The 25,245-nt window shown below is 41.7% G+C and overlaps 1 protein-coding gene across 10 annotated transcripts in view; it reads left to right on the forward strand.

Annotated features, from left to right (window-relative positions):
* Positions 1–72: 72 nt before the first annotated feature.
* TTC13 (tetratricopeptide repeat domain 13) overlaps positions 73–25,245 on the forward strand; it is a 92,520-nt gene continuing 67,347 nt past the window's right edge. For 9 of the 10 annotated variants that reach the window (XR_010412431.1, XR_010412433.1, XR_010412434.1 and 6 more), the window contains exons 1-4: positions 73–394; positions 15,639–15,733; positions 19,308–19,383; positions 22,738–22,808. Coding sequence is in view for 7 of the 10 variants with exons in the window: in XM_064594639.1 (XP_064450709.1) it covers positions 148–394; positions 15,639–15,733; positions 19,308–19,383; positions 22,738–22,808 (489 nt within the window). In the remaining 3 variants the exon portion in view is untranslated. Of the gene's footprint in view, positions 395–15,638; positions 15,734–16,556; positions 16,648–19,307; positions 19,384–22,737; positions 22,809–25,245 lie in introns of those variants that run through there. The other variant, XM_054508157.2, reaches the window with a different exon arrangement.

Consider the following 25,245-nt stretch of genomic DNA (forward strand, 5'->3'; position numbering starts at 1 on the left):
GGCTGGCCGAACTGGGACTACAACTCCCAGCAGGCAACGCCACACCCCTTTCCCGCCCCCTTGCCACGGCCCACCTGCCCACCGCGGGTTAAGGCTGGGAGGCCGCACCGTGCGGCGAGGGCCGCCGCACATGCGCCTTGAGGAAAGATGGCACCTGCCGGCTGCTGCTGCTGCTACTGCTGCTGGGGCGGCGCTGTGGCCGCCGGACTGCTGCTGTTGTTGGGGGTCCTGTCCGCCGGGCTGTGCCCGGGCGCCGTGGCCACCGAGCACTACTCGCCGCTGTCGCTGCTCAAGCAGGAGCTGCAGCACCGGCAGCAGCAGGAGGCCCCGGCAGGCGGCGGCTGCAGCCCTCAGTCCGGGGACTGGGGAGACCAGTACTCGGTCGAGTGCGGCGGTGAGTGGGCGGCGGCGGGCGGGCGTGCGTCCCGGTCGCCCGGGGCCGCGGGGGCGGCGGGGCCGTGGGAACGGCTGGCCCCGGGGCCGAGATTCTGGGCCGCCCGGGCCTCGCCGCCGGCAGCCGCGGTGCGGCGTGTGCTCCTGCGGGAGCCGGCGCCGCGAGGTGTCATGCCGGGGCCGCTTCCCGCCGCTCGCACCCATGCCGCTGCGCGCCCTCCTCTCGTAGCCGCCGTGGGGAGGGTGGTGAATGGAGAAAAGAGCTGACAGCATGTTACTGCGGCCAGGGCCGCCTCTCCGGAGTCCTAGCAACTGTTGAAAGGGTGGAAGAGAAGATGGCAAGTGGCCCGGAGCAGCCCCGGTACCCGCTCCGGGCCCCGCGGGTGCCGGGGGAGCGAGGGAGGGACCGACGGACGAAGGAGGACCGGGTCCGGAGAGGGGGTCCCTGGCCCGTCTTAGGCCCAGAAATCAGGTTTTCTGACCTCTTGGGTTGATGTCTTGTATTAAACACCACCTCTAAAAATGTGAAGCCTGAAAGAAGGAAGGGAACAAGATTGCAAGCCCATTTTACTCGCTCGTTGACGTCTTGCTTCCAGTTATTTAAGACTGACCTGTGACCTGTCAGGTGTCTCCCAGAGGGCAGAAAGGGCCCTGCAGGCCTTGAGCCTGTGTATGTCAGAGCTGTGTGTGTATTGGAACTAGGCCAGCTCATTCATTAAGATGGGCGCTATTGCCTTCAGCTTAGTAAGTCATGGCAGATGCTTCAGGGTCAAAATACGTGTGTACGGTTTTTTTGTTTTGAGGTTCTCCATTGGGTCTTTTCACCCTTCAATCCCCTCCCTTCCTTTTCCCTTCCTGTCCCTTTCCTCTTCCCTGGAATTCGCTTAAGACTTGCTTTGGAAAGTTCTGGGTCTACCGAACTCCCTAGAAGCTGGCTGGTTGCTTTTATGGCCTGACGGCAGTGTTCTTTACTATTGTGTAACTGGGAAGACAATAAGTAATTTTTAGTTGAGATGAAATGTCCAGATTAGCACACTCTGATTTCCTTTAAGCACAATCTGACTCTCCCTTAAGGAAATCTCACTCATTGGAGGGTATGTGACTTCTTTATTTTGTAGTAGGCCTTGGCTAGTAATGGTAATAGGGCCAGCGTTGTAGAGTGGGAACAGAGTGGCTTTTACCTCTGTCGCCTTCTGTGACTCTGCACAAGGTAATTGCTTGTCTTTGCAGAATTGCCGCCTCTCTAAATTGAAGGCACTGTTACCTAATTACGGGGTTTCATTTTCTTCACAAGAGTGCTGTGAGGAAAGTGAGAAATAGCCAACACATATGGAGTGCTTGCTGTATGCCAAGCACTAGTATGCGAGCTTTAGGTTGATTAGCCTATTCTCTTAAATCTGTCAGCACACCATTCTCTACCTCATTGGATGGTAACTCCTTTTCCTCAGGTGGGGAAACTGAGACACAGTGAAATCATCACCTTCCTGAGGCCCCCCAGCTGTAAAGGGAGGAGCCCAGACAGGCAGGCTCTAGATGAAACTTTGTCTTAGACGCTAAGTAGTTACAGGTAGAAAACCACATCTATAGTATTTGCTAGCATATAGGACGTTATTATGTAAATCTTCATTTCCCTTTCCCTCCTGTAGTCATGTGATGCTCACTGGCCCAGGGAGACCCAGATTCTAGGCAATGGAAGATGCAAATCAAGATTTCTATTATGAAATTGCTTGGTATTCTTGACCTAGGTGGCTCATTTCACTCTGTGGCATCAGGCTCATGCCAGTGTTTGAGTCCTTATTTGAGCCAACTCTGATCTGTATTATGCTTTTCTCCTAGATTATATAGGTTTTCATGAACTAGGCATTTGGAAGAATTCTCCTCTCCATTCTACCAGTTCCCTGTTATGTGGGAACCATTACCTTGTGTTCTCTGCTTCAGAGGATGAACACTATATTATGAGATTTTAAGCATATTTTATTCAAATGTTTCAATTTTCTATTTATTTCCCCCATGTAGTACTTATTTTCATAGTTTGGAATTACAGAGGTGCTGTTGCAGATGTGTGGCATGAGTCTTTGAGCCAGCCGTCCCTGGGCTGACAACAGTGTCCCGCAGCTGCTGACAGGTGCTAAAGTGGCTGGGCCACTGCCGCTCGCCCCAGTTAATCATTCCCAAAGGCAACTGCTTGTGCTCCTCGGCACTCCGGCTGTTTCTCTTAGCTTTATTGGCTGTGGTACGTGACAGAAGCCCTCTCTATCGGGGTAGCAACTCCCAAAGTGTCTCTCGCTTCTCGCTCCTCATCTTGGGCAAGTAGGTAGAAGCTGGACCCTATGAAACCTGCCCCAGTCCCTCACTGTCCTAAGAACAGATGTAGGAACAAATTCAGGATTTGCAGCTAACCATGTTGTAACCTAGGGGCTCATGTTCTGAATCCAGAACCCCCTTCTGCTCAACAGTAGGGCCTAGATAAGTGCCAGGATCCAGAACGAGCCATTTCTTCAGAGCCTCACCGTCTGTTAATCATACCATCACTTGCTGCCTTTCCAGCCACAGGCCTGTCCATATCAAGCCAGTTGGGGGACAGATGCAGAAACCACTTTTCAGAAACCTTCCCATAGCTTTTGGATTCCGATGGCTGATTGATGCCGCTTGGGTCTAAATCTGCACACCTTCTGGTGAGCTGTATGTGTATTCTCGTAAGACAGAACCCCCAGTAATTATAGAGCCAAAGGCAGCAGCTGGTGGGAGCGCATAGGTCTGAACACAGCACTGGCAGTCGCTGTGCTGTGTGGACCACCCTCAAATGGAATCCAGTGCCCTGGGAGCAGAGACAAGCATGGGTGACCCAGGCACCCGGGGCCTCAGCCTGACTTTGCTGTTCCCAGGCCCCCTTCAACTTTCTCTTCCAGCGCAATTTTTACATTTTACTTGAAAAGCATGTATAACCACAGACGTTGGATCATTTCTCTGTTTTCCTGGGGGAAAAATAATCTTACTTTTAAAAGAAGTGAACACTGAAATGTACATATTTTTTCTTTTTTCTTTTTGTTTTAAAGATTTCGTTTATTTGTCAGAGAGAGAGCAAGCACAAGCAGGGGGAGCGGCGGGCAGAGGGAGAAGCACGCTCCCCGCCGAGCAAGGAGCCTGATGCGGGGCTCAATCCCAGGACCCTGGGATCATGACCTGAGCCGAAGGCAGATGCTTAACAGACTGAGCCACCCAGGTGTCCCCATATTTTTCAAATAAAAATAAATTTCCTTTCCTTGTTACCTTTGCCCTGTTTGTAGTTTGGAATTGTGGGAAGAAATAAGGAACAGAAGTTTTTCCCCTAGTTTTATATTTATAAACACTATGTACGTTCTTATTTAATCCTCTCAGCACTGCAGCAGGTACTGTTTTTATCCCCGTTCCACGGTAGAATGTAGAGCCAGGGTTTGAGCCTGGCCTTCTGACCCTTTGTGTATTATTTCCTCCGTAATATTTCCCTCTTAGAATAATTTCTTGTCAGTATTAATGATCAAGTCCTATACCCTTCACCTTTGTTGAAAGTTACATTCTTAAATAACTTGTAGAATTTTATATGGACATATATGGAAGGATGCTTTATTGCACTTAGTATTTTGAACTATAGCGCTAGAATGAATTTTTTTTTCTTTTTAAGATTTTGTTTATTTATTTGAGAGAGAGACACAGTAAGAGAGGGAACCCAAGCAGGGGGAGTGGGAGAGGGAGAAGCAGGCTTCCCAAGGAGCAGGGAGCCTGATGCGGGACTCGATCCCAGGACCCTGGGATCATGACCTGAGCCAAAGGCAGACGCTTAATGACTGAGCCACTCAGGCGCCCTGAAGACTAGCACTGGATCTGTAGAATGGATCTGTTCTTTCACAGGAAAGCTATCTGTGTGCCTACTACTTGCTACTCAGTGTTCTGGACCCTGGGGATACAGCACAGCTGGCTAGCTTCCCTGTGTGGAGCCTGCATTCTGGTCGGGGAAGAGATGAATGTGTAGTAGGCCCACTGATAAGTGCCTTGAAGAATAAAAAGTACTGTGCTACTTTGCGAGGGGGCCAGGGAAGGCCTCTGGTAAGGTGGCATGAACAGAGCCCTGGACAGAGTGAGCTTTGAAGAGATTTTAGAGATGTCTTTTTTTTTTTTTTTAAGATTTTATTCATTTATTTGAGAGAGTGAGAGAGAGAGAGCACATGAGAGGGGGGAAGGTCAGAGGGAGAAGCAGACTCCCTGCCGAGCAGGGAGCCCAACGCGGGACTCGATCCAGGGACTCCAGGATCATGACCTGAGCCGAAGGCAGTCGCTTAACCAACTGAGCCACCCAGGCGCCCAAGATCTTAGAGATGTCTTAATTTGATACCCCAGTGTTGTAGATCTGGTAAGTTACAGTCCAGATAAGCTGAAACATGTCTGTCGATTGAAGACTTCATCTCTCTCTCCTCTGCTCTTCCTGCTAAAGCTAAACTGCATCTCATTCAAAGGTGGCATTCATCCTGTATTAGATATATCTACATGTTCTTACAGACTAAGATGTATTTTGATAGTTCAAATGTGTGTACTTCTTGTAATTGTTTGGAAAATACTTTTATTTTCCTTTTTTGAAAATATAATATTTACAGGAACAGTGACTTTGTGATTTTTTTCCTTTTTACTGCCTTCTTGAGACTTTTGTCTGCTCCAAAGTGAGGTAGTCCTTGTACTTGATGTCTTTATGGTGTTTTTGAAATGGCCACCTTCATCTAGCTGGCCATGTTAGCCCTACCTATGCTTAATGCCTCAGTCAAGTTCAATGATTAATTTACAACCTGAAGTAATTTTCTTTAGTTTATTGAAATTAATAATGCAAGATTTGAGCTTATTTTCCCACAGTTCTTTGTGAAGAAAAGAACATTTGTGTCTGATTTGGGAGGTGTTAGCTGCCAGAAAAATAAGGAAGTAGCTATAAACCTAACTGTGTTTGACAGTCACTAAGACTTAAAGATTGTTCATATAGCTTTCTTAACAGAGGAATCAGTTATTTAGATAGATGACATTGGTCTTATTGCTCACAGCACTTAAATCATTGCTATGCCTTAGAGGTGGCAGGGAATCAACAGAGGGACACTTTTAAAATGAGAGCCCTTTCCTGTTTTGTTCTGGCTATGGGGAAGTTAAGGACCAAATTTTATGCTCAGTCATGGTAACTGTGGTAACCCTTACTGTTATATTTGCTTGATCCTTTTCCTCTTGGCCCTGATTTTCTTTGTGTGTTATCATATATAGTTTTGTAGCAAATCTCTCCCAATCTTTTTTTAAGGTATACACAAGTAAATTTGCCAGTGTAGGGTAACCAGCTTATTTTGAGTGCAGAGACCAAGTCATAGAGCGGTAAAGAGATTTATATCCCCCAGCCCTGGGCACTGTGGTATTGTCTGGAGGATGCTTGCCTCTTTTGCTACCTGAACAGCATCTTTCAGAAAGTTTCTGCTTTAGGAGTTGCTTTTTGGAGCATGAACCCTATGAAGATGATAGCTGTGGTATTTGCGTACTCATTAGCTTTCTCAAGTAGATCTATTGTTATTAAGAATTACATTTATCTTTTAAAAGGTCTGTACACTGGTAGACATGTTCAGCTTTGGTTACTGAGGGTTCGTTTTCTCCCCTGCTCTGGATGAGGGCAAAAGATATGTGGCCTGGGTTTTAGAACCTAACCTATGTGGACTAGGCATACAGGAAGTGGCAGAGCACTTTGTGTATACAGACTTTTCAAGAAGTTCTATAGCACGTAGGCATGGCTTGGCTTCACTGCACTCCCTAAATACTTGGCCAACTGACCGACTTCTGAAGCTTCCCCTTTTCACAATGTGGTGTTTTAAAGAGGTCATCTTATCTTTTTGTTTGGGCTTGTTATCTTGCAGATAGAATAAATGCAAAATTTATTGAAGTAGCAGAATTTTAATACTTTTCACTTTGCATTAATGCTAACATTTTCCTTTTTTTAAAAAAGGAAACCTTTTTTTAAAGTTTTTACTTTTTATTGAAATGTGACATATATGCGGACAAATGTGTCACTGGTGTTTACTTCATGACTTTTCACAAACTGAACAACCTGTGTAACTAGAAAGAATCCCAAATACATAACTGATAGCTGTTTTTAAGCTTGCTGATAAAGTCTCATTCCACATTCCCCTAGTTTGATTTGGAGATAACTTGGTATGACTTTATTTCTGGTTCAGGTATCAGCACAGTGGATGTGCACGACTCAGGTGCTGGTGTTTTGTACGTAGACACTCAGAAATCCTGCGCCAGATGGTCTGCCTCTTCTACACAGAAGAGCAGTTGAGTCCTCTTGTGACCTTTTCCTGCCTGTGTTTGGGGTGTTCACAGTGACTCTGGGGGTGCCTGGGTGGCTCAGTCAGTTAAGCACCTGCTTTCGGCTCAGGTCATGATCCCAGGGTACGAGATCCAGATCGAGCTCCACGTTGGGCTCCCCGCTCAGCGGGGAGTCTGCTTGTCTCTCTCCCTCTGCCTCAACACCGCCCACCCCCCTGCTGTGGGCAAGTGCTCTCTCTCACACTCTCTCTCTCTCAAATAAATAAAATCTTCAAAGTGACTGTTCCCTTTTCACTAAGGTTTTCACATCATTGCCTAGATTTGCTTCAGCTTTCCCAGTAGAGTTGATGGTATTTGACAGCATGTGTGGGTTTATGAAAAAGTCTTCAGCTCTTAAAAGTATGTGTCACTTGAAGCATCTGCTGTGTCTTCAATCCATGCTACAACCCCAGGCTAAGTGAGTAGCCTTTGTGGCTAAGGCTGGCTGCTCACTTTGCTGGCTCCAGCGCCCCCCACCCAGTTCTCTTCTTGGATCGATGCCACATCGTTTGCTTCCCTGCCTCCTTTTCCATTCTGTGCAACTGACCAGCTCCTTTTCTTCTGGTTGTATACATTCTGTACATGTGTTAATACTTTTGTGTGGGTCAGTACAGCTTTGATCAGATTATACTAATGCTTGGTTATAAAGCCATTCTATCTCTTTTAGATGCCCTTTGCAGATCTTTGTTCTAATGGATTAATTATATGTTGACCTTATAATCTAATTCCCAGTGGGCAGCCTCTATTTTCAAGTTGTTTTATGATAACTTACACATCTCAGGTACAGATGAATAATATTTTGTTAGAACAAAAGAAGCATATGAATTCAGAGGAGGAGAACTTTTCCTCCTCCTGCTTTTCCTGTTATTACTTCTAAAAGAAACTTACCATTTGGGACCATCAACCAATGTGATATACAAGGTCCTCAACAGTGGTTGTCTTACAAATGCAGAAATTGATAACAGCAAAAGGCAGTGTAATTGATGCTGCCTTGCAGCTGCTTGGCCTTCTGGTAGCTCCTCTAGCCACAGGAATGCCTATGGCTCTTCCCGGGTCACCCTACGCCTCGGACTAGAATTGCCTGACTTCCAAGTTCTAGCCTAGCCATGGGAAAAGCCCAGTCATCCTTGTTTTCAGGTGAACTTGGCACACTTCTATAACTAGAGCAAGGAGGTCAAGTGGTGAGTGCAGCCCAGCAGCTGTTGAGTTCCTTATAAAACGTCTTCCTTCAGGAATTGGCTCTGGGTTTGCTGTTTACAAGCTTTCAGTCAGTTTCACCTGCAAATGTGGATGTATGACAAATACCTGCAACTTCCAAAGCCACGTCTCCTTGCCTCACGAGGAGGTCATTTGATTTGATTGAGAAGGAAGCAATCAGAAGAAAACTTCCCCAGCATCATAGCTACAGCTTGCCAAAGGCTCGAGGCTCATCTTTTGCCTCTGGTCCTGTCTGGGTGTGGACTTGTTGGAGCCTCCTTGAGTGTAGCCCTCTTCTTGTGCGTGACATCTCATTCCCTCTTGTCTTCCATCAGCATACAAATGGCTATAATAGCTCCTGTCTAGAAAAAACAGGGAACAAAGACAGGACCACACGTCCTTCCAGCCACCTCTCTTCTCTCTGCTTCCTTTATAGCAGAATTCCTCAAAGGAGATGTTTCTGTGCACTGTCTCCACGTCTCCAGTTTTTTCTTGAACCTACTGCCGTCAGCTCCTTGTGCCTCCACCAAAACCAATCTTAAAATCAGCTGTCTGTGGGGTTTGGAAGGGCAGGAAAGAAGTTTGGTGGCATTGCTCTACCTAAACCATCTATTATTACGACCCAGGATTGGCAGAATGGGTGGTGACGAGTGGACCATGCCACCTCTGTTGATGTGGTGTCCTAGAGCACGATGTGGCCAGCCTCGCCTTTGCAATTTCTTCATCTTGTGACCTTAAACACATCCATTAACACTGAGCTTATTTCCCCATGTGTGTGATGAGCCTAAGGTGTGTTTTACCTACCCCAGAGGTTGGAGGACCAAAGGAAAGAGTGTTGTGAGAGCATTTTGAAAGCTGTAAAGTGCTGTAAAAACCAAAATAATCTTTTTTTTTTTTTTTTAAGATTTTTATTTTTATTTATTCATGAGAGACAGAGAGAGAGAGGCAGAGGGAGAAGCAGGCTCCCAAGGAGCAGAGAGCCCGATGCGGGACTCGATCCCAGGACCCTGGGATCATGACCTGAGCCGAAGGCAGACGCTTAACGATCTGAGCCACCCAGGCGCCCCAAAACCAAAATCTTAAGGAAAGAAGGAAGAAGAAATGGGGGCACCTGGGTGGCTCAGTCATTAAGCATCTGCCTTCGGCTCAGGTCATGATCTCAGGGTCCTGGGATCAAGCCCCACATCGGGCTCCCTGCTCAGCAGGAAGCCTGCTTCTCCCTCTCCCACTCCCCCTGCTTGTGTTCCCTCTCTCGCTGTGTCTCTGTGTGTCACATACATAAAAAAAATTGCTAAGAAGGAAGAAGAAATGAACAGCAAAACCCTCCGACAATTTTAGCCTAGATATGTATACAGTGGACCCTTGAAGAATGTGGGGGTTGGGGCACCCTTCCTCCCCCACCCATGTACATCTTCTGACCATCAAAAATCCATGTACAACTTCTGACTCCCCACAGAAACTTTACTAATAGCCTATTGTTGACCGGAAGCCTTACTAGTGACAAGTAGTTTGATGGACACGTATTTCGTGTATGTATTATACACTATATTCTTAGAATAAAATAAGCTAGGGTAAAGGAACTGTAGTCAAGAAAATCATAAGGAAGAGAAAATACATTTACAGTAGTATACTGTATTTATTTTAAAAATCTGCGTGTAAGAGGACCCACGCTGTTCAAACCCAACCATTTCCTGTGAATTGTGGGCATTATATCTCCTCACAAAAGCCCTGGGAGGGTATGTGGTGGTAGTTGTTCCTGTTTTACAAATGAGGAAACAGGCTAAGAGATACGAAAGGACTTGTGCAGTCAGCCAGCCAGTGAGGCATCTGATGGGGGTCAGTCTGGCTCCCCAGCCCACGCCCTGAACTCTGGAGCTTTGCCTCCAAGCTAACTACTCTTCCTCTGACTTCACATTTGATTAGCTTTCAGTATAAGAGCTGGTTCTTTGAAAGTACTGGTAATGTTTAGACAATTATCTAGCAAGGCTCATCAAGAAAAGTGAGAAGAAACAAATATTTGACTTTAGGGATAAGGGAGTATAATGGAAAATGAGAATCATTGTAATAACTCTGTGTATAGTTTTATGGCAAAGATGTAAAACAATTCAAAGAAATGTTCTTCAGATAGTTCTTTAGAAAAAAAGGCAAATTACCAAGTTGATTTACCCTCCTTCTCTTAAATACCTTGCCCCCACCAGGGTCAGCTCTGTTTTTCTTGTCAAATTTAAGCTTCTGGAGCTGTCATTGAGATCCTACCTCCTTCCCCTATTTACTCATCCGTTGTTAAGTTAATGATTATCAAATTCATACCTGTAGCTCTTATCTTTCCCTGGAATTTCCTAACTACATGCGAGACAGCTTCTAGTTGAGTATCTCCCAGGCACTGGGCTCTTGACTGCCCTCTGAAACCATTCTTCCTCTTAAACTTCCCATTTCAGTTAATGGCCCTCGTACCTTGTGTTGCTACACAAACTGGAAACCAGTGCCTTTGTCCTCTTTTCATGCCTAATTTTTCTCAAAGCCCTTTTTTAATTCCTCTACCTTTTTGGAGTCTGACCCTCCATTTCAACCCATTGGTCTCTGCCTTTGTTTGGACTTTTCCTATTTTTTAGCTGGCTGTGGCCTCCCACTTGGCCTCCCTCCTCTCGTCTTCTGGGCTCTTCTCTCCTCACACAACTGTCCATAATCTTTCTTGTGCTTAAGCCTTTGGTGGCTTCTTCATATTGATGAAGACAGGGAGTAAATGAGCTGGAAACTAAGCTTGAGCAACAAGAAAAGGAAAGAAGGGAAGTTGGAAGCAGTGCCTAGGACAAAGCCAGAATAAATGAATGAGAAACAGCAACAATAGAATTGATAAATAGATCCAAGAGTTGGTTCTTTAAAAAAAATAAAATAGATCAACCTGCTAAGGCTAACGCATATATAGAAGAGCAGAGGCAAATGTACTTTAGGAGTGAGGGGCCGTGTGGACAATTGTAGAGGCCATGGGAATTAAGACACAAATGTGGAGAAATCCCTGCTAATAAGATTAAAAATATGAATCATTCAATAAATGTTTAAGAGATGATCTAGAAGAAAAAGATAAGATTCTGTATTGTGTTTTGAGAATATTTCTGTAGTAATTATCTTTAAATTTTACTTGCGGGATGCCTGGGTGGCTCAGTCGATGAAGTGTCTGCCTTCGGCTCAGGTCATAATCCTGGGGTCCTGGGATCGAGCCTCGCATCCGGCTCCCTGCTCAGCGGAGAGTCTGCTTCTCCCTCTCCCTCTGACGCTCCTCCCCACTCGTGCTTTCTCTGTGTCTCTTTCAAATAAAATCTTTTAAAAATATATAAAATAAAATAAATCTTAACTTGTGTTATCTGAGCAAGGAGGAATACAATGTTTTCCTGATTCTATGGAAATCCATACCATCTAAATACAGGTGGTTGGGTTGTTATTGTAAAATAATCAAAGCCATAGTGAGCTAAACAGTTTTAGATTGAAGAACAAATTTAACCTTCTGTTCCAGACAACTCTGGGTATAGCTGTAACAAACTGTTTTTCTCTCACAGATCTACCAAACCAGCAAGAGACACTAATGCCAGAATTTAATACAGTTGTGGGGGTGGGGGTGGGAAGAAAGCTATAAAATAGTTATAAAAATCCTAAGTAAAATATTAATAAGCTGAAGCCAGCAATCAATTAAAGTAATGATGTGCCTTGGCCAATTAGAATTTATTTTAGAAGTACAAAGATGGCTCAACTTTTTAAAAAAATTGAATTAATTACCTTAATAGGTCAAAGGAGAAAAATCATATGATTATCATAAAGAAATTTCCAAAAACACTTGATAAAATTCAGCCAGCTTTCCTGATTTAAAATTTTTGGTAAAACAAAGAATAGGAGAATCCTTCCTTTATATGGTAAAATACATCAATGTTAACCCATAGCCATATAGAGCATCTTCCCACTGGATGCTTATAAATGTTAAATGAAAAATCTTATCGTCAAAACTTGAGGAAATTCTGGATCATTCAATGAAGTATTAATGTCAGGAATAAGCAGGAGTACTAGTATTGAGCACTTTTTTGGAGGTTTTATCTAGTATAATAAGATGCTGAATGAGTATAAATATTAAAAAGACCTTGATAATTACATGTAGATGATACAATTATCCACTGAATAAATGGAAGCATTAATAGAGCTATTAGGAATTCAGTAATGTGGGTAGATAAAATATTGAGCTCTAGCCAGTTAAGACAGAAGATTTACAATATGCTGTCTTTCTGTCTGGACCACTCTGCCTGTCCTCCCAGCTGCCCATGGACCTTCCCCTTTTAAATCTGAAACTTCCCTCAGGTCTCCCTTCACTCTCTCCAGCACAGATCCAGAACCAGACTGCCTGGGCTCAAACCCCACCTCCACTGCTTTGCTAGAGGGTAGCCATGGGCAGATTACTTAGCCTCTTTGCCTCAGTTTCCTTGTTTTTAAAATGGGGATCAAAAGTGTGCCTCTACCCTGTGAACTCTATCAGTATGCTCTGATGCTGTTATTCACGTCCTCAGGAAACTGTCCCTGAGTACTGTTTCTCCTGACTATGCTCTAGTCATAAGTTCTTTAAGCTGCTGTGACTTGACATTTCTGTGTGATTTTGATTACTGTTGGTTTCCCTCACTGAACTATAATCTTATTTTAAAACATATTTTTTCTTAAGATTTTATTTTCCTTTGTGAGAGAGGGAGAGCGAGAGAGAGCACAAGCAGGGGGAGCGGCAGGCAGAGGGAGAAGCAGGCTCCCTGTTGAGCAAGCAGCCCAATGCAGGACTCGATCTGAGGGCCCTGGGATCATGACCTGAGCTGAAGGCAGGTGCTTAATTGACTAGTCACCCAGGCGTCCCTGAACTATAATCTTCATATAGAAGGACAGGGGTCATTTTTGGTGTTGAAGACCACTGAGCAGTCAATGGAGCGTAGTAGATGCTCAACAAATACGTACTGAATCAGTGGTCATCCACCAGTTTTCTTTTTAATCACAGCAAATTTGAATGTGTAAATTATATAGAAAAATTGTAAAGTTTTGCATAGGTTAATAAAAGTTGAATAAATAGATTAAATTTTGTAAAGAAGTACTCCTCCACTCATTAATCTACAGTTTTAACAATTCTAGTAAAAATCATAGAGTGGGGACCCCTGGGTGGCTCAGTTGGTTAAGCAGCTGACTCTTGATCTCAGCTCAGGTCTTGATCTCAGAATTGTGAATTCAAGCCCCACGTTGGGCTCCACGTTGGGCTCCACGCTGGGCGTGGAGGCTACTTAAAAAACAAAAAAACCCAAAAAGTCATAGAGGGACTTTTTTGTTTCGTGACCTTAACAAAATGAAGTTTATCTGAAGTATGTTGATCCAAATAGCCAAGAAACTTCTGAAAAAAAAAATGATGAGACTTTGCTTTACATTAAAATGTATGCATTTATTATAAGGGTACAGTATTGAAATAATGTGATATTATTGAAGTCAGAATAAGCAGATCATTATAAGGGATTAGTCTAGAAACAACAGCAAAATACAGGTTTATTGTAGAGAATTAAAATTTTAAAGATATTAAAAATCTTACCTAATCTCACTAAGTTTGAATTTAAATAATGCAGAGGAAAATTTAGTCATATGGGGAAGTGTTTATATTGTTACATTAAAAGGGCAGGTTACAAAACAGTGTATCTCCTTCCATTCTCACAACCTAATGATAACAATAGTAGCAAACATCTTTAAGCTCCTTCTTTATGCCAGAAACAGTACCAAATACTTTACTTCTATCTCTCCTTGTTTAAATTGTCTTGTTTAAATCAAGCACACCCATGAAGTAGATACTCTCATTGACCCTGTTTTATAAATGAAGAAACCAAAGATTGATGAGGCTAAGTCAGTGGCCAAGAGCTAGTAAGTAGTGGCAGACAACAGGAATTCAAACCCAAGCCGTCTGATTTCAGCATTGTCAATATTGAGCTCTTAATTACATTAATTACACCAAAATTTTCACATTGGTTCTCAATGTGTGGTAGTATTCTAAATGACTTTTATTTATGTTTTATGATTTTTCTATATTTTCTAGAATGAACATGAGTTACTCCTGTCATTTTTAAAATACCAGTGTCCATGTGGATGGGACAGTCATCTGTCAGAGCTATTGTCATTGGGTGTAAATAATCTCAAAGATTCCTTAAAAAAAAAAGTCTAGAAATGGACCCCAGTGACTGTAATGTAAAGGTGGTGTTCAAATTGATAATTTAATTGGCCCTGAGATAACTAGAAAATAGACATTTTCCTCTCTATCTTAGGCCAAAAGGTGTAAACAGTGATAAGACATATGATATATATATGCCACAACTTTGAATATTTCCAAATATAGGCAAGCATTTTAGATGTCGCTTAGAGTGAAGTCTCTCAATTTTGAAATTCTGTTAGTGAGCTAAAGTATAAATGTAGGTTTATTATTATAGGAGTAAAGGGTTGTACTAATTCATGATGATTGTAGTACTACCTTTTTTAAGGCTGAATTATATTCTACTGTATGTATATGCCATGATGTATCTATCATCTGTTGAGCTCTTTCTACTGTTTGGTTATTGTAGATGGTGCTTCTATGACGATGCATATGCACGTCCTTGTTTGAGTCCCTGTTTTTAGTTCTCTGGGTATATACGCGGGAATGGAATAGTGGGACTGTATGGTAATTCTATGTTCAACTTTCTGATGAGCCAGTAAACTGATTTCCACAGCGGCCACACCTCTTTGTATCCTCATCAGCTGTGCACAAGGGGCTCTAATTTCTCGACATCCTTGCCAACACTTGTGATTTCCCATTTTTGAAGAAAGTGTAGCCATCCTTGTGGTAATGAAGTATCTCATTATGGTTTGATTTGCAGTCCCTAATTAACAATGATGTAGAACATCTTTTCATGTACTCAGTGGCCGTTTGTGGATCTTCTTTGGAGAATTGCCTATTCCAGTCCTTTGCCCATTTTTTAAAAAAAGATTTTTATTCATTTGAGAGAGAGAGCACAAACAAAGGGAAAGGCAGAGGGAGTTGAAGAAACAGACTCTCCTCTGAGCTGGGAGCTCAGTCCCAGGACCTAGAGATCATGACCCAAGCCGAAGGCAGATGCTTAACCATCTGAGCCACCCAGGCGCCCCTCCTTTACCCATTTTTTAATTTGGTTGTCTTTTTCTTGTTGAAATCAGGAGATATTTATATATTCTGGATACTAGACCCTTAGTTCATACCTTTTTTTTTTTTTTTTTTAAGATTTTATTTTTAAGTGATCTCTATACCCAACGTGGTGCTTGAACCTAGAAGCCCGAGATCAAGAGTCGCACGGCGCCCCTGTACTTATCTTTTAACATTAGATCTCCCTGGCTTGACTTTGGTCTCCCGTTTGTGATTTTTTTTTAATCTCTGGTAAATGCTACCAGGTAGGAGATGTCTAACAAAGTTATCTTAACAACTACTATGTTAATGACTGGTTATGAGGATATTTGGAAACCACAGAATGTTACACAGCTATAAAGTGGAAGATAGGATGCCCCTTTTAGTGCTTTTTGCTTTGTCCTTAGTTTGGTTTTGTGGATTTTTCACATTATAATTCATAGTTAGACACCTGAGAGCCATGAATTTAAGGTGAGGAGAATAACCAGGAATGTTTACTTTGCAGAGTCATCCTTTCTGAACTTCCACGACTCAGACTGCGAGCCCAAAGGACCACCACCCTGTGACTCATTGCTTTCCCTCAACACTGAAAAGATTCTGGTATGCATCTTCCATACATGCTTTCTGTTTTTGTAATCTAGAGCCACGATGGTACTGCTTTCAAAAGAAGGAGGTCACCTCTGTTTATCAAGTAGGCTTTGATTCCAGTTGGTTCTACTTGCATAAGATAAAGATAGGTCATCTGGTATTTAGTCACATTGAATTATTATGACTTATAAATTGGATGGTTGATCATTCTAGATCTCATCCATTTTACTTTTTAAGTTCCAGTGAATAAAGGGGAAGATCATGGCTGACCCTTATTTCTAGAAACCTCATGTATTTGAAGGTATAATGTATCTTATACGCGCCTCCAGTCTCACAGCCTCTGTGAAGCTGAGTGGCTCTTTCAGTGCCCAAGGTTAACATATTTTTTTTCTCCAGGCTTTTTCCTTTAACATCCATGTAGATATCGTTTGCTTCTTTCATTTAAAATTTCCCTTTAGGTTAGTCTTTCTTCTCCCGACAAAGCTTTGCCTTTGCATGTAAGAACTACTAAAAATAGGTAGAAATTGCAAACTAGGAAATGATCAACAGATTTTATCTAATTTCACTGCATAGCAATCAACCTGATATATGGAAAAACTTGAATTAGACTGGTCTCAAACCAGAATGGGCTATCTTGTAAAGTAGTGAGTTGGCCATCACTAAAAACATTTCAGTAGAAATTGGGTGATCCCCACCTTGGATAGGCGATTAGATTCTTAGAATTATTAGGGACAGGAATTCAAATATTTTCTACGTGTTGCATTTCTAGTTTAAGATGGCACTAGCTAGTAACCTATGGGAGAAAGCTCATCAATCTTGGCCTTTCATTTTCCCTAGGTTGAAAATATGGGAGTCCGACTATTCATTTCTTCATTAATTCTCCAGATATTTATTTTGCACCTATTATGTGCCAGGCGTTGTGCTAAGTAAGTACTGGGAATACCACAGTGAGCCAGCTAGCCTCAGTCCCTACGCTCATGACTCCTAGTCACTAACCCGATAATTATACAAATAAATGTAGAAGTATAGCAAAAGGTCAACATAATCTCTGTTAAATTAAGGGGAGCAGGTAGAACAGCTTTTAGGAATTGAAATGTAAGCAGGGACCTGACGGATGGGTTGGAGTTAGTAGACCAGAGAAGTGGGGCTGTGTGCATAAACTTCCTTGATCAGAGCTTCTCACTGCTGTCCACAGAGGATATCGATAGATGTGGTATTAGAAGTGGGAAAGATTCTTTCTGATCAGGAAATTAATTTGTTCATACTATACTTTCCTTCTCACTTCTCTCAGGTTTTATTTTTAATAAAATAAAAACACTTAGCTCAGATATAGTCTTCAGTATACTCTTGATGTTGTTTGGTAAATGATTTCTTTTTATGGGATTTCATTTGTATTCTTTTCCCATATCTTTCTGCACAAAGGTTTGGCACATGGGAGACTCTCACTGCATACTGGATTTTTTAAGCACTAAAAGCATTATTCATAGACTCCTTTCTGGGCCCTAAGCAATTTATTAAGCAGATAAATCTTTTGCATCTGCGTGCTGATCTGTGACCATCTGATAAAGAGGAAAGTCTCGTGTCTGGTCATACCCGGATATGTTACATATTGTTATATATGTATACATATTGTAACATATGTCACATATTGTTAAATCTGCTGCTTCTTAAAGCTGTCTCTCGAGGATCCCGCCAAGACTTCCCATATCTGTGTGGAAGCTCCAGCTATGGAGCAAAATGAGAAGGAGCTGATAGAGTTTCTCTCTAGTCATCAGGGTTTTACTGGAAGAAATTGAGTGTTAAACATTCCCATAGTAGTAGAATTTTCAGATGTTTCCTTTTGTCTGGAGTCCTGAATGGAATGAAGTTGAGCGTTCATCTCAACATGGGATGCCCTTCTGGCCTATAGCCTTTAACTTGTGTTTTGACCCCAGAGGTAGCTTATTCTTGACCTGCTTTATTTATTTATTTTTAAATTTAAATTCAATTAATTAACATATAGTATATTATTAGTTTCAGAGGTAGAGTTTAGTGATTCATCAGTTGCATATAGTTCATCATGTGCCCAGTTACCCCGTCCCTCCCACCCCCCTTCCCTCCAGCAACCCTCAGTTTGTTTCTTACAGTTAAGAGTCTCTTATGGTTTACCTCCCTCTCTGATTTCATCTTGACCTGTTTTATAGGCAAACTAAATACTGTGCTGTATCTGAACATCAATCTAGATTTTGAAAGTATAGGGAGTATAAGTGGAAATGCCTTGTTACTGTTATTTGAGTCCGTGAAGCCCAAGGGGCCACAGTTCATTACTGCTAATGAACACCAATTGTTAGCTGAAGAGCACATATAGTAGTTGGAAGAGTGTCTCATGTAAAATTATTTGGCCTATATATATGCCTTTAGGCGTCTGTACTATGCATTTTTAAAAAAAGGAACTCAGTTAATTGGGATGTCACTGGGTTCTAATCCTGTGGTTTTGCCAAAAGCCACAAATCTTTAGTCTCTCACTGTCTTAGTTTTTGCTGTCTCTGGGTATGTACAAGTTTTAGTCATGTCTTAGGAGAATCTGGTGTGAAGTAATCACTTTAATGTGTACCCTGTAACTAAGCGTATCACAAGTTAGCATCAACAGCTGAATCTTCTGGTGAAGTCACAGCTGTGGTATCAGACATGATTTGTCTCCAAAACACTACAGAGCCATCATTACATACAGTAGACCGGTACTGCCTATAAAATCACTGCAGTTACTAAGCTAACTTATTTACTTCGTTTTCCCCTGGTTTCCGCTCTTGTTTTAGCTTTCCTGCCAAATGTGCATATGTCTGTATAATTTCTTCGTAGGCAGATCTACTGCCTTCAGTAGGAGGGAGATGTTCATCATCTGCTGTGCTTTTTTCACTAGAATGGCTTGTTTCTTGGTCAGATTTTGTTGGTCCTTTGGTGGCATCATCTCTGTACAACTTGTAGCTCTTATTTCTAAAATATTTTTAGTTTGAAAAACAACATTCTGTCATCCAGCCTCATTGGAGGACTGATGGCTAGAATGTGATCTTTGCAACATGATCGAGGTCATTGAATAGTTTCTGAAAACATGGAGGGAGCATGAAGCAGCCAGCAGGATGAATCCCTATGGAAGTGAAAAGAAACTTGTTCTTAGAAACAGAACCACTGGGGCGCCTGGGTTTCTTAGTCGGTTAAGCTCCTGACTCTTGGTTTTAGCTCGGGTCAGGATCTCAGGGTCATAGGATTGAGCCCTGTTTTGGGCTCTGCACTCAGCACAGTCTGCTTAAGTTTCTCTGTCCACCCCCCCTCTGCCACACTTCCCCCAACTCGTGCTCTCTTTTTCCCTCTCTCAGATAAATGAATAAATCAAAAAAAGAAAGAAACAGATCCACTAATGATAGGGGAGGAGACAAATCAGTCACACCACAAGCTATGTGTGTGAAGTACACAATTGGTATTTATTAAAGTGAATATTTTCTTCCATATAAATCAAATGGAGCTTTAAATTTTTTTAAAATACAGGTCTTCATTATAAGCTTTGTCTTCACTTGTGATAAGCTAAAACGTATGTTTGTTTCTGTTTCAGAGCCAGGCCAAGTCTATTGCAGAACAAAAGAGATTCCCGTTTGCTACGGATAACGACAGCACAAATGAAGAGCTAGGTGAGATTTGAATCTGGGGGAGGGGGTATTCCTGGGGCATTTGCCTAGACTTTATGATTCAGTGCCAAGCAGGTAGGCAGGGTGGTGAGGGAGAGAGAACACAGACACTGGCTCTGCCAATATGAGTGGTGTGATCTTGGGTGGGGCATTCAACCCTTGTGCGGGTCTGTGCGTTACATGTCAATATAATATGAAATAGAGAAAATACAAGGTCTGGAGAGAATGATCTGTAAGAACCTCTGTTTCTCTGGAAATTAACAATTATGGTAACGAGTCCTTCGGAGTGCTTATCATTCATTAAAGGTAATTTGTGCTGTCATCGAATAGGAACAACACAAATGTGAAAGCAGAGGAGACTCCTCACACCTACTGTAATCTTCTGTGTAATATAATAGCTAGGTATAAGTTAATTTTACTGTGAGGCCCGTCAGTTCTTGTTGGGTCTAAGAATGTGGGTGTGGAAAGGTTGAGTTCATTCAGATCTGCAGAGGGGTCCTGCAGTTTGGCTTGTTGGGGGCCTGTTTTCAAATAGGCTGGTTCCGCCAGGGTCTGATATGCTCATTGTCGAGTCAGCTTGCTGTTGAAGGAATGGAAACAAAATTGAATACAGGCCTGAACAGGGCAGCTGGACAGACTTCACAGAAGCATATGCTCTTGCCTGGTGCCTGGTGGCCTGAAGCGCCTTCGGAAATTCTTTTCTATCTAATTTATATATAATTATTTTATCCTTTCTGTGGCCATGTGCATTTTATATTAAGATGGAATACCTCGGGGCGCCTGGCTGACTTAGTTGGTAGATCTCGCGACTCCTGATCTTGGGGTCATGAGTTCAAGCCCCACACTGGGCCTAGAGATTACTTAAAAAAACAAAAAACAAAAAATTGAGCACTTCTTGTATTGGCTCCTTTGCTCTGTTAGTGCAGCTAATTAAGAGCTGACTATTTTGAAAGTATTAATCACTTTTTGGTGATATTCTTTGAGTAGGCTTTGAGAATTAATTACCTGTTAAGAAATCAGATTTGGTCTTTTCTGAGGTCCTTGGGTTCTGGTCAGCCCCATATTCATTTATTAAGTCAGGAATTAAGGGCCCAGGATGTGCCAGGCCTGTTCTGTGCTCTAAGACTAATCCTACTATACCTCTAGGCCCTGAATGGCTTAGGATTCTTCACATCACGATATTTTTTCCTTGGAAGAGCAGCTTCTGTCAATACAGGCGTTGCCAGGAGATGTGGAATTGCTGGATAGTAATGATTTCTGTGGGAATTCCAGTGTTTTCTCTATGTCTTTGGACTGCCACAACAAAATTTAGATCCTAATAGTTATTTATAGTTTTGCAAGATTTGGATTTTTTTTTTTAATGGATACTTTTGGGTTTTTCTCGAAAAAGTGTTTACTTTTAGATAGAAAGATTTGAAAGCTGCATTTGATTTTATTTAAGTGGAGTTCAACAGCCTAGCCATGGAGAACAATTTAAACATGTTCTTAAGTACAATAATATTTATCCCCTAAAACTGTATTCGTTTTTGTGGGTCACTTATTCATTTGTTCATTCAATAGATATTTACTGGTTATGGGGAGAGAGATAGGAAATTCTAAAACATTAGATCTGAAAGGAATGTTAGAAGATGTTCTACAGGCTTGTTAAGCAAGACCCAGAAGTAGTGAGAAGTGGCTGATCACACCGCTGGTGGGTGGCAGAGCCAGAACCCGAGCCCAGATCTTGGCTTTCTGATATATCGCCATCTTCCTGCCTTCAAAGAAGGACGCATTTACATTTCCATCCCTGTTCATGTAATCATCCAGAAATTCAAACCATTTTTGCAGTCCAGCCCAGCACACAGCAGTTTCGGTACAGCCTTGATTTATTTCAGGGGAGTGTGTTAGGGTGGGTCCCAGAGCAGGCAGCCTGGGTTCTTTGTCTCACCCCACATTGTCTTCGGACAGTTTGTTCAACTGCACTATGCTTCATCTCTTTGTCTTTGAATGGGGATAATAACTGTACCTGTCTCATCGTGATCGAGGAGTAAATGAGTTAGTACGTGGAAATGTACAGAGTGCCACGCACATACCTGTCACTGTTATTTTTACTGCTAATATTCCTGGCCCCCCACCAAAGGTGTCTCTGCTTATCTTGTTATCTGATGCATCTGAATGGTATCCCTTCTTATTATTTCAAATATGAGGTTGACCTTAATTTATCTTTTCAAAGAAATTACGACAAAAACAGCCCTCTTTATCTTGAAGAATGCCCCCAAAGCTGTTGTCTTATTATGACGTTCAGTGCTCTTGAAGTTTACTTTTCTCAGGTTAGTTACGGGGACACTCTAAGTCTCTTTCTGCATTGAATGTTTTTACTACTTTTAACTCTCAGCAAATTTCAGCTCTTCACGCCAGTGAAAGTTTTAGTTGTCTGTCTCCTTGAACACCTCTTAGGTTCTAGGATTGGAGCATTGCGATAAAGCTTTCTTGCGAAGAAATGTGATAAAAATAGTATTGTGTTGAGTGAGGAATACAATTTTTTCAGGGATATTTGAGGATTTAGGGAGTTAGGGCAAATTTTATAGATGAAATGTAATCTAGACTATCAATAATGTAATAATGTAATATAGATGAAATGCAATCTAGACTATCAATAATTTATTGCATTTTGGACAGGTGAAAAAATTCAGTCCACATATTGCCGTGTATTAAGACGTTGTCATGGCTCTTATTACAAAATACCAATTACTGACACAATTTGATTAGAAACTATGTATTCATCTTTAGTGTATATATTGGGAAGTGTTTTGACTGTATTCTGAACAGAAGAGGTAGGAAAAAGACCACTGTTGCGTTGCGCTGGTGTGAATTAAACATTCTCTTAATATGTATTAATTTGAGCCTCCGCTTGCATTGTTCTTACTTGGTAACTGGCAGTTAAGTTCAGCACCCCCCAGGGATTGAGATTTGTGATGCTCTTTGGGTATTTCTCATAACTTTCACAGTAAAATCACATTGCCATGTTATGTGGGCTTTACTCAGGCTCATTACTAGCTCTTCTGATGTATTGATAGGAAACATCATAAAGGTTATTTGTATTTGAAAGTGAGTGATGGGCCTAGAAAAAGATAATTACTTCTTGTAGGTGATGTTTTATAGATGGCTTTAATAATTTAAATCTTGAGAGCACTGGAAGACTGATAGCAGGTGCCGAGTGGTGGAAGAATTCAAGTACATCTTACTAACTTCCAAGTTTTCTTTAATTGCTTCTGGTCCTTGGAGCTGCCTGTTAGGACTCAGCAAAGAATTTAGTTACTGATTCTGCTCAGAGATCCTTCATTCTTTCCTGTAATATTTATGTATTTTGTTTCATAGCTATTGCTTATGTGTTGATTGGCAGTGGACTCTATGATGAAGCGATAAGACATTTTTCGACAATGCTTCAGGTAATTTTTCCTTTTAATTATGAAATTTCAAGTTGATAGTCATGACAAAAATATGGACTTATGTGTAGCTAAAGTACTGCAGGAATACATTGCTTTTAGGATCATATGAGAAGGTAAAGGAAATCAGCCCCGACTGAGCATTTTCTTGGTGCAGGCCTTGAAACAATGCTCTCATTTAATCTTTGCAGTATTAACTTTATTTTAAATAGGAAAATGAGATCAAAGGAGGTAAAGCAATTTGCTCACAGTCTCCCCACCATCAGCTGGAAGACATGGGACACAAATGCAGTTTAAAAGAAAAAAAACGAAAACTAGCTTAGTTCACTTTCCTCTTTACCGTGCTATCTCCCATAAGATGTGGATGCTGGAAATTCTTGGACGTCCATATGTTTACTTTCCGTGCTGGAGCTGATCTGCATGGTTCCATTCATGGATTTGTTTCTCACCGCAAAGTGTAACTGTGGGACTCTTCAGTGGAAGTAGTGAACCTTTTCTGATTGATGGCTGCATTAAAATCTGGTTAAGATAAAAGGCTTGAACAAACGTCGAAGAGTTGCAAGGGAGACATGTAATGCAGCCTAACACTGTTGGCCTTATATCCCTTATCTTTTTTTTTTTTTTTTTTTAAGATTTTACTTATTTATTTGACAGTGAAACAGCGAGAGAGGGAACACAAGCAGGGGGCGTGGGAGAGGGAGAAGCAGGCTTCCTGCGGAGCATGGAGCCCAATGCAGGGCTTGATCCCAGGACCCTGGGATCATACCTGAGCCAAAGGCAGACGCTTAACGACTGAGCCACCCTTATCTTTATTTAACTGTGTCTTGTGGTGCTGACCATTATCGATAGATTGTCGATGTGGCTGTGCAGTAGACTACAGTGAAGAAATGTGGTCTTTAGAGTTGAAGATACCCATGTTCTAATCCCCTTTGAGGCTTGCTAACAAGTTATTTTATTTCCTGGCTCCTGGAGATAATAACCATAACCTCCAAAATTATTCTTTTTTTTTTAAAGATTTTATTTATTTATTTGAGAGGGAGAGATTGAGAGAGAGAGCACATGAGGGGGGGAGGGTCAGGAGGGTCAGAGGGAGAAGCAGACTCCCTGCCGAGCAGGGAGCCTGATGCGGGACTCGATCCAGGGACTCCAGGATCATGACCTGAGCCGAAGGCAGTCGCTTAACCAACTGAGCCACCCAGGTGCCCCAAAATTATTCTTGTTAGGTTTAAATGAAATATTCTAGGAAGTCCTTAGTACTCAGTGCCTGCCATAGTGAGTGCTCTTTTAATTTTAGCTCCTCAAAGCACCATTCTAGCATATTCCTATTCGTAGAACAAACAGATAATTTACAATCCAGCAGGTAAACTTTGTTTTAAAATATTAATTTTGAAATTCTTGCTCTACTTTTTTTTTCTTCTTTAAGCATAAAATTAATTATATTGACAATTCTGTCTTCATTCTCAAAAAAAATCATGGAGATCGTTTTAGTGATTACTTTGAAGTCCTCAGATCCGAACAGTTGTGTGTTTGAGTGCTTGTATGGGATGACAGTCTTCAGTGGTGTTTAGACTGTGAAGGGTAGGTTATTAGTAGTTTTACAGATTGCCTTTCTGGTAGGCATTGCAGTATTTAAAAAGGCAAGCCAGCACTTCACACAATTAACACTTGGCCCTGGTTTGAAAGGGAGATTTTGGTACATTTATGGGAGAAATGTTGGTTAATCTATGGTAACTAATAGCAAAAAACAGTGAGAGTTTGTGGATATATTATCAATGCATTCGACTTTTTGAAAAATATTATCATTGTAGTTGAAGGCAATATAACAATGTTAAAGAAAGAACTCTAAATAATAAAAAATTTCTTAATTCTGCCACTCTACCATTTTTGAAGTTTTTTGCTTACAACCTTTTCAAAGTATGCATTTGTGTTTTATAATCTGAATATGTCTACTATTTTGTATTGCTTTTTCACTGAATTTTATACTGTAAATGTTTTTCAGTATCTCTCTCTAATCTTATGCTTTTAATGGCTCTATACTATCCCTCGTGTTGTCCATTTGTTGTTGTAAAACTTCTTTCTCACAACTGCATTCAGAAAGTAGGTCAAAATTTCTCTCTTTGTGCCAAGAAAAGGTCTTAATATTGAAATTTGATATAGCATGTTCATCAATCTGCAATATAATGGGTTGCTTTCAAGTGAGAAATTTTTCTTTGAGAATGTGCACTTTATAAGGTGGGGCTCCTTTTCTGCTGATTCAGGCTGTTGATGGGGCAGGAACAGAGGATGGGGAGCAGCAGAAGTTCAAATACTCCTGGCCCAAAGAAGACAGAACTGGGCAACCATTTATAATGTATTTTTATAAAGGAGCAAGAGTGCCTTTGGCTTTCCTGCTGGTGCTTTTCTTGGTGATTTCTGTCTTTTCTCCCTTTATTTTGGTGCT

This window comes from Mirounga angustirostris, unplaced genomic scaffold (genome assembly GCF_029215605.1).
Source record: "Mirounga angustirostris isolate CCGP_5_RB_7025 unplaced genomic scaffold, mMirAng1.0.hap1 SCAF_6, whole genome shotgun sequence".
Classification (NCBI taxonomy): Eukaryota; Metazoa; Chordata; class Mammalia; order Carnivora; family Phocidae; genus Mirounga; species Mirounga angustirostris.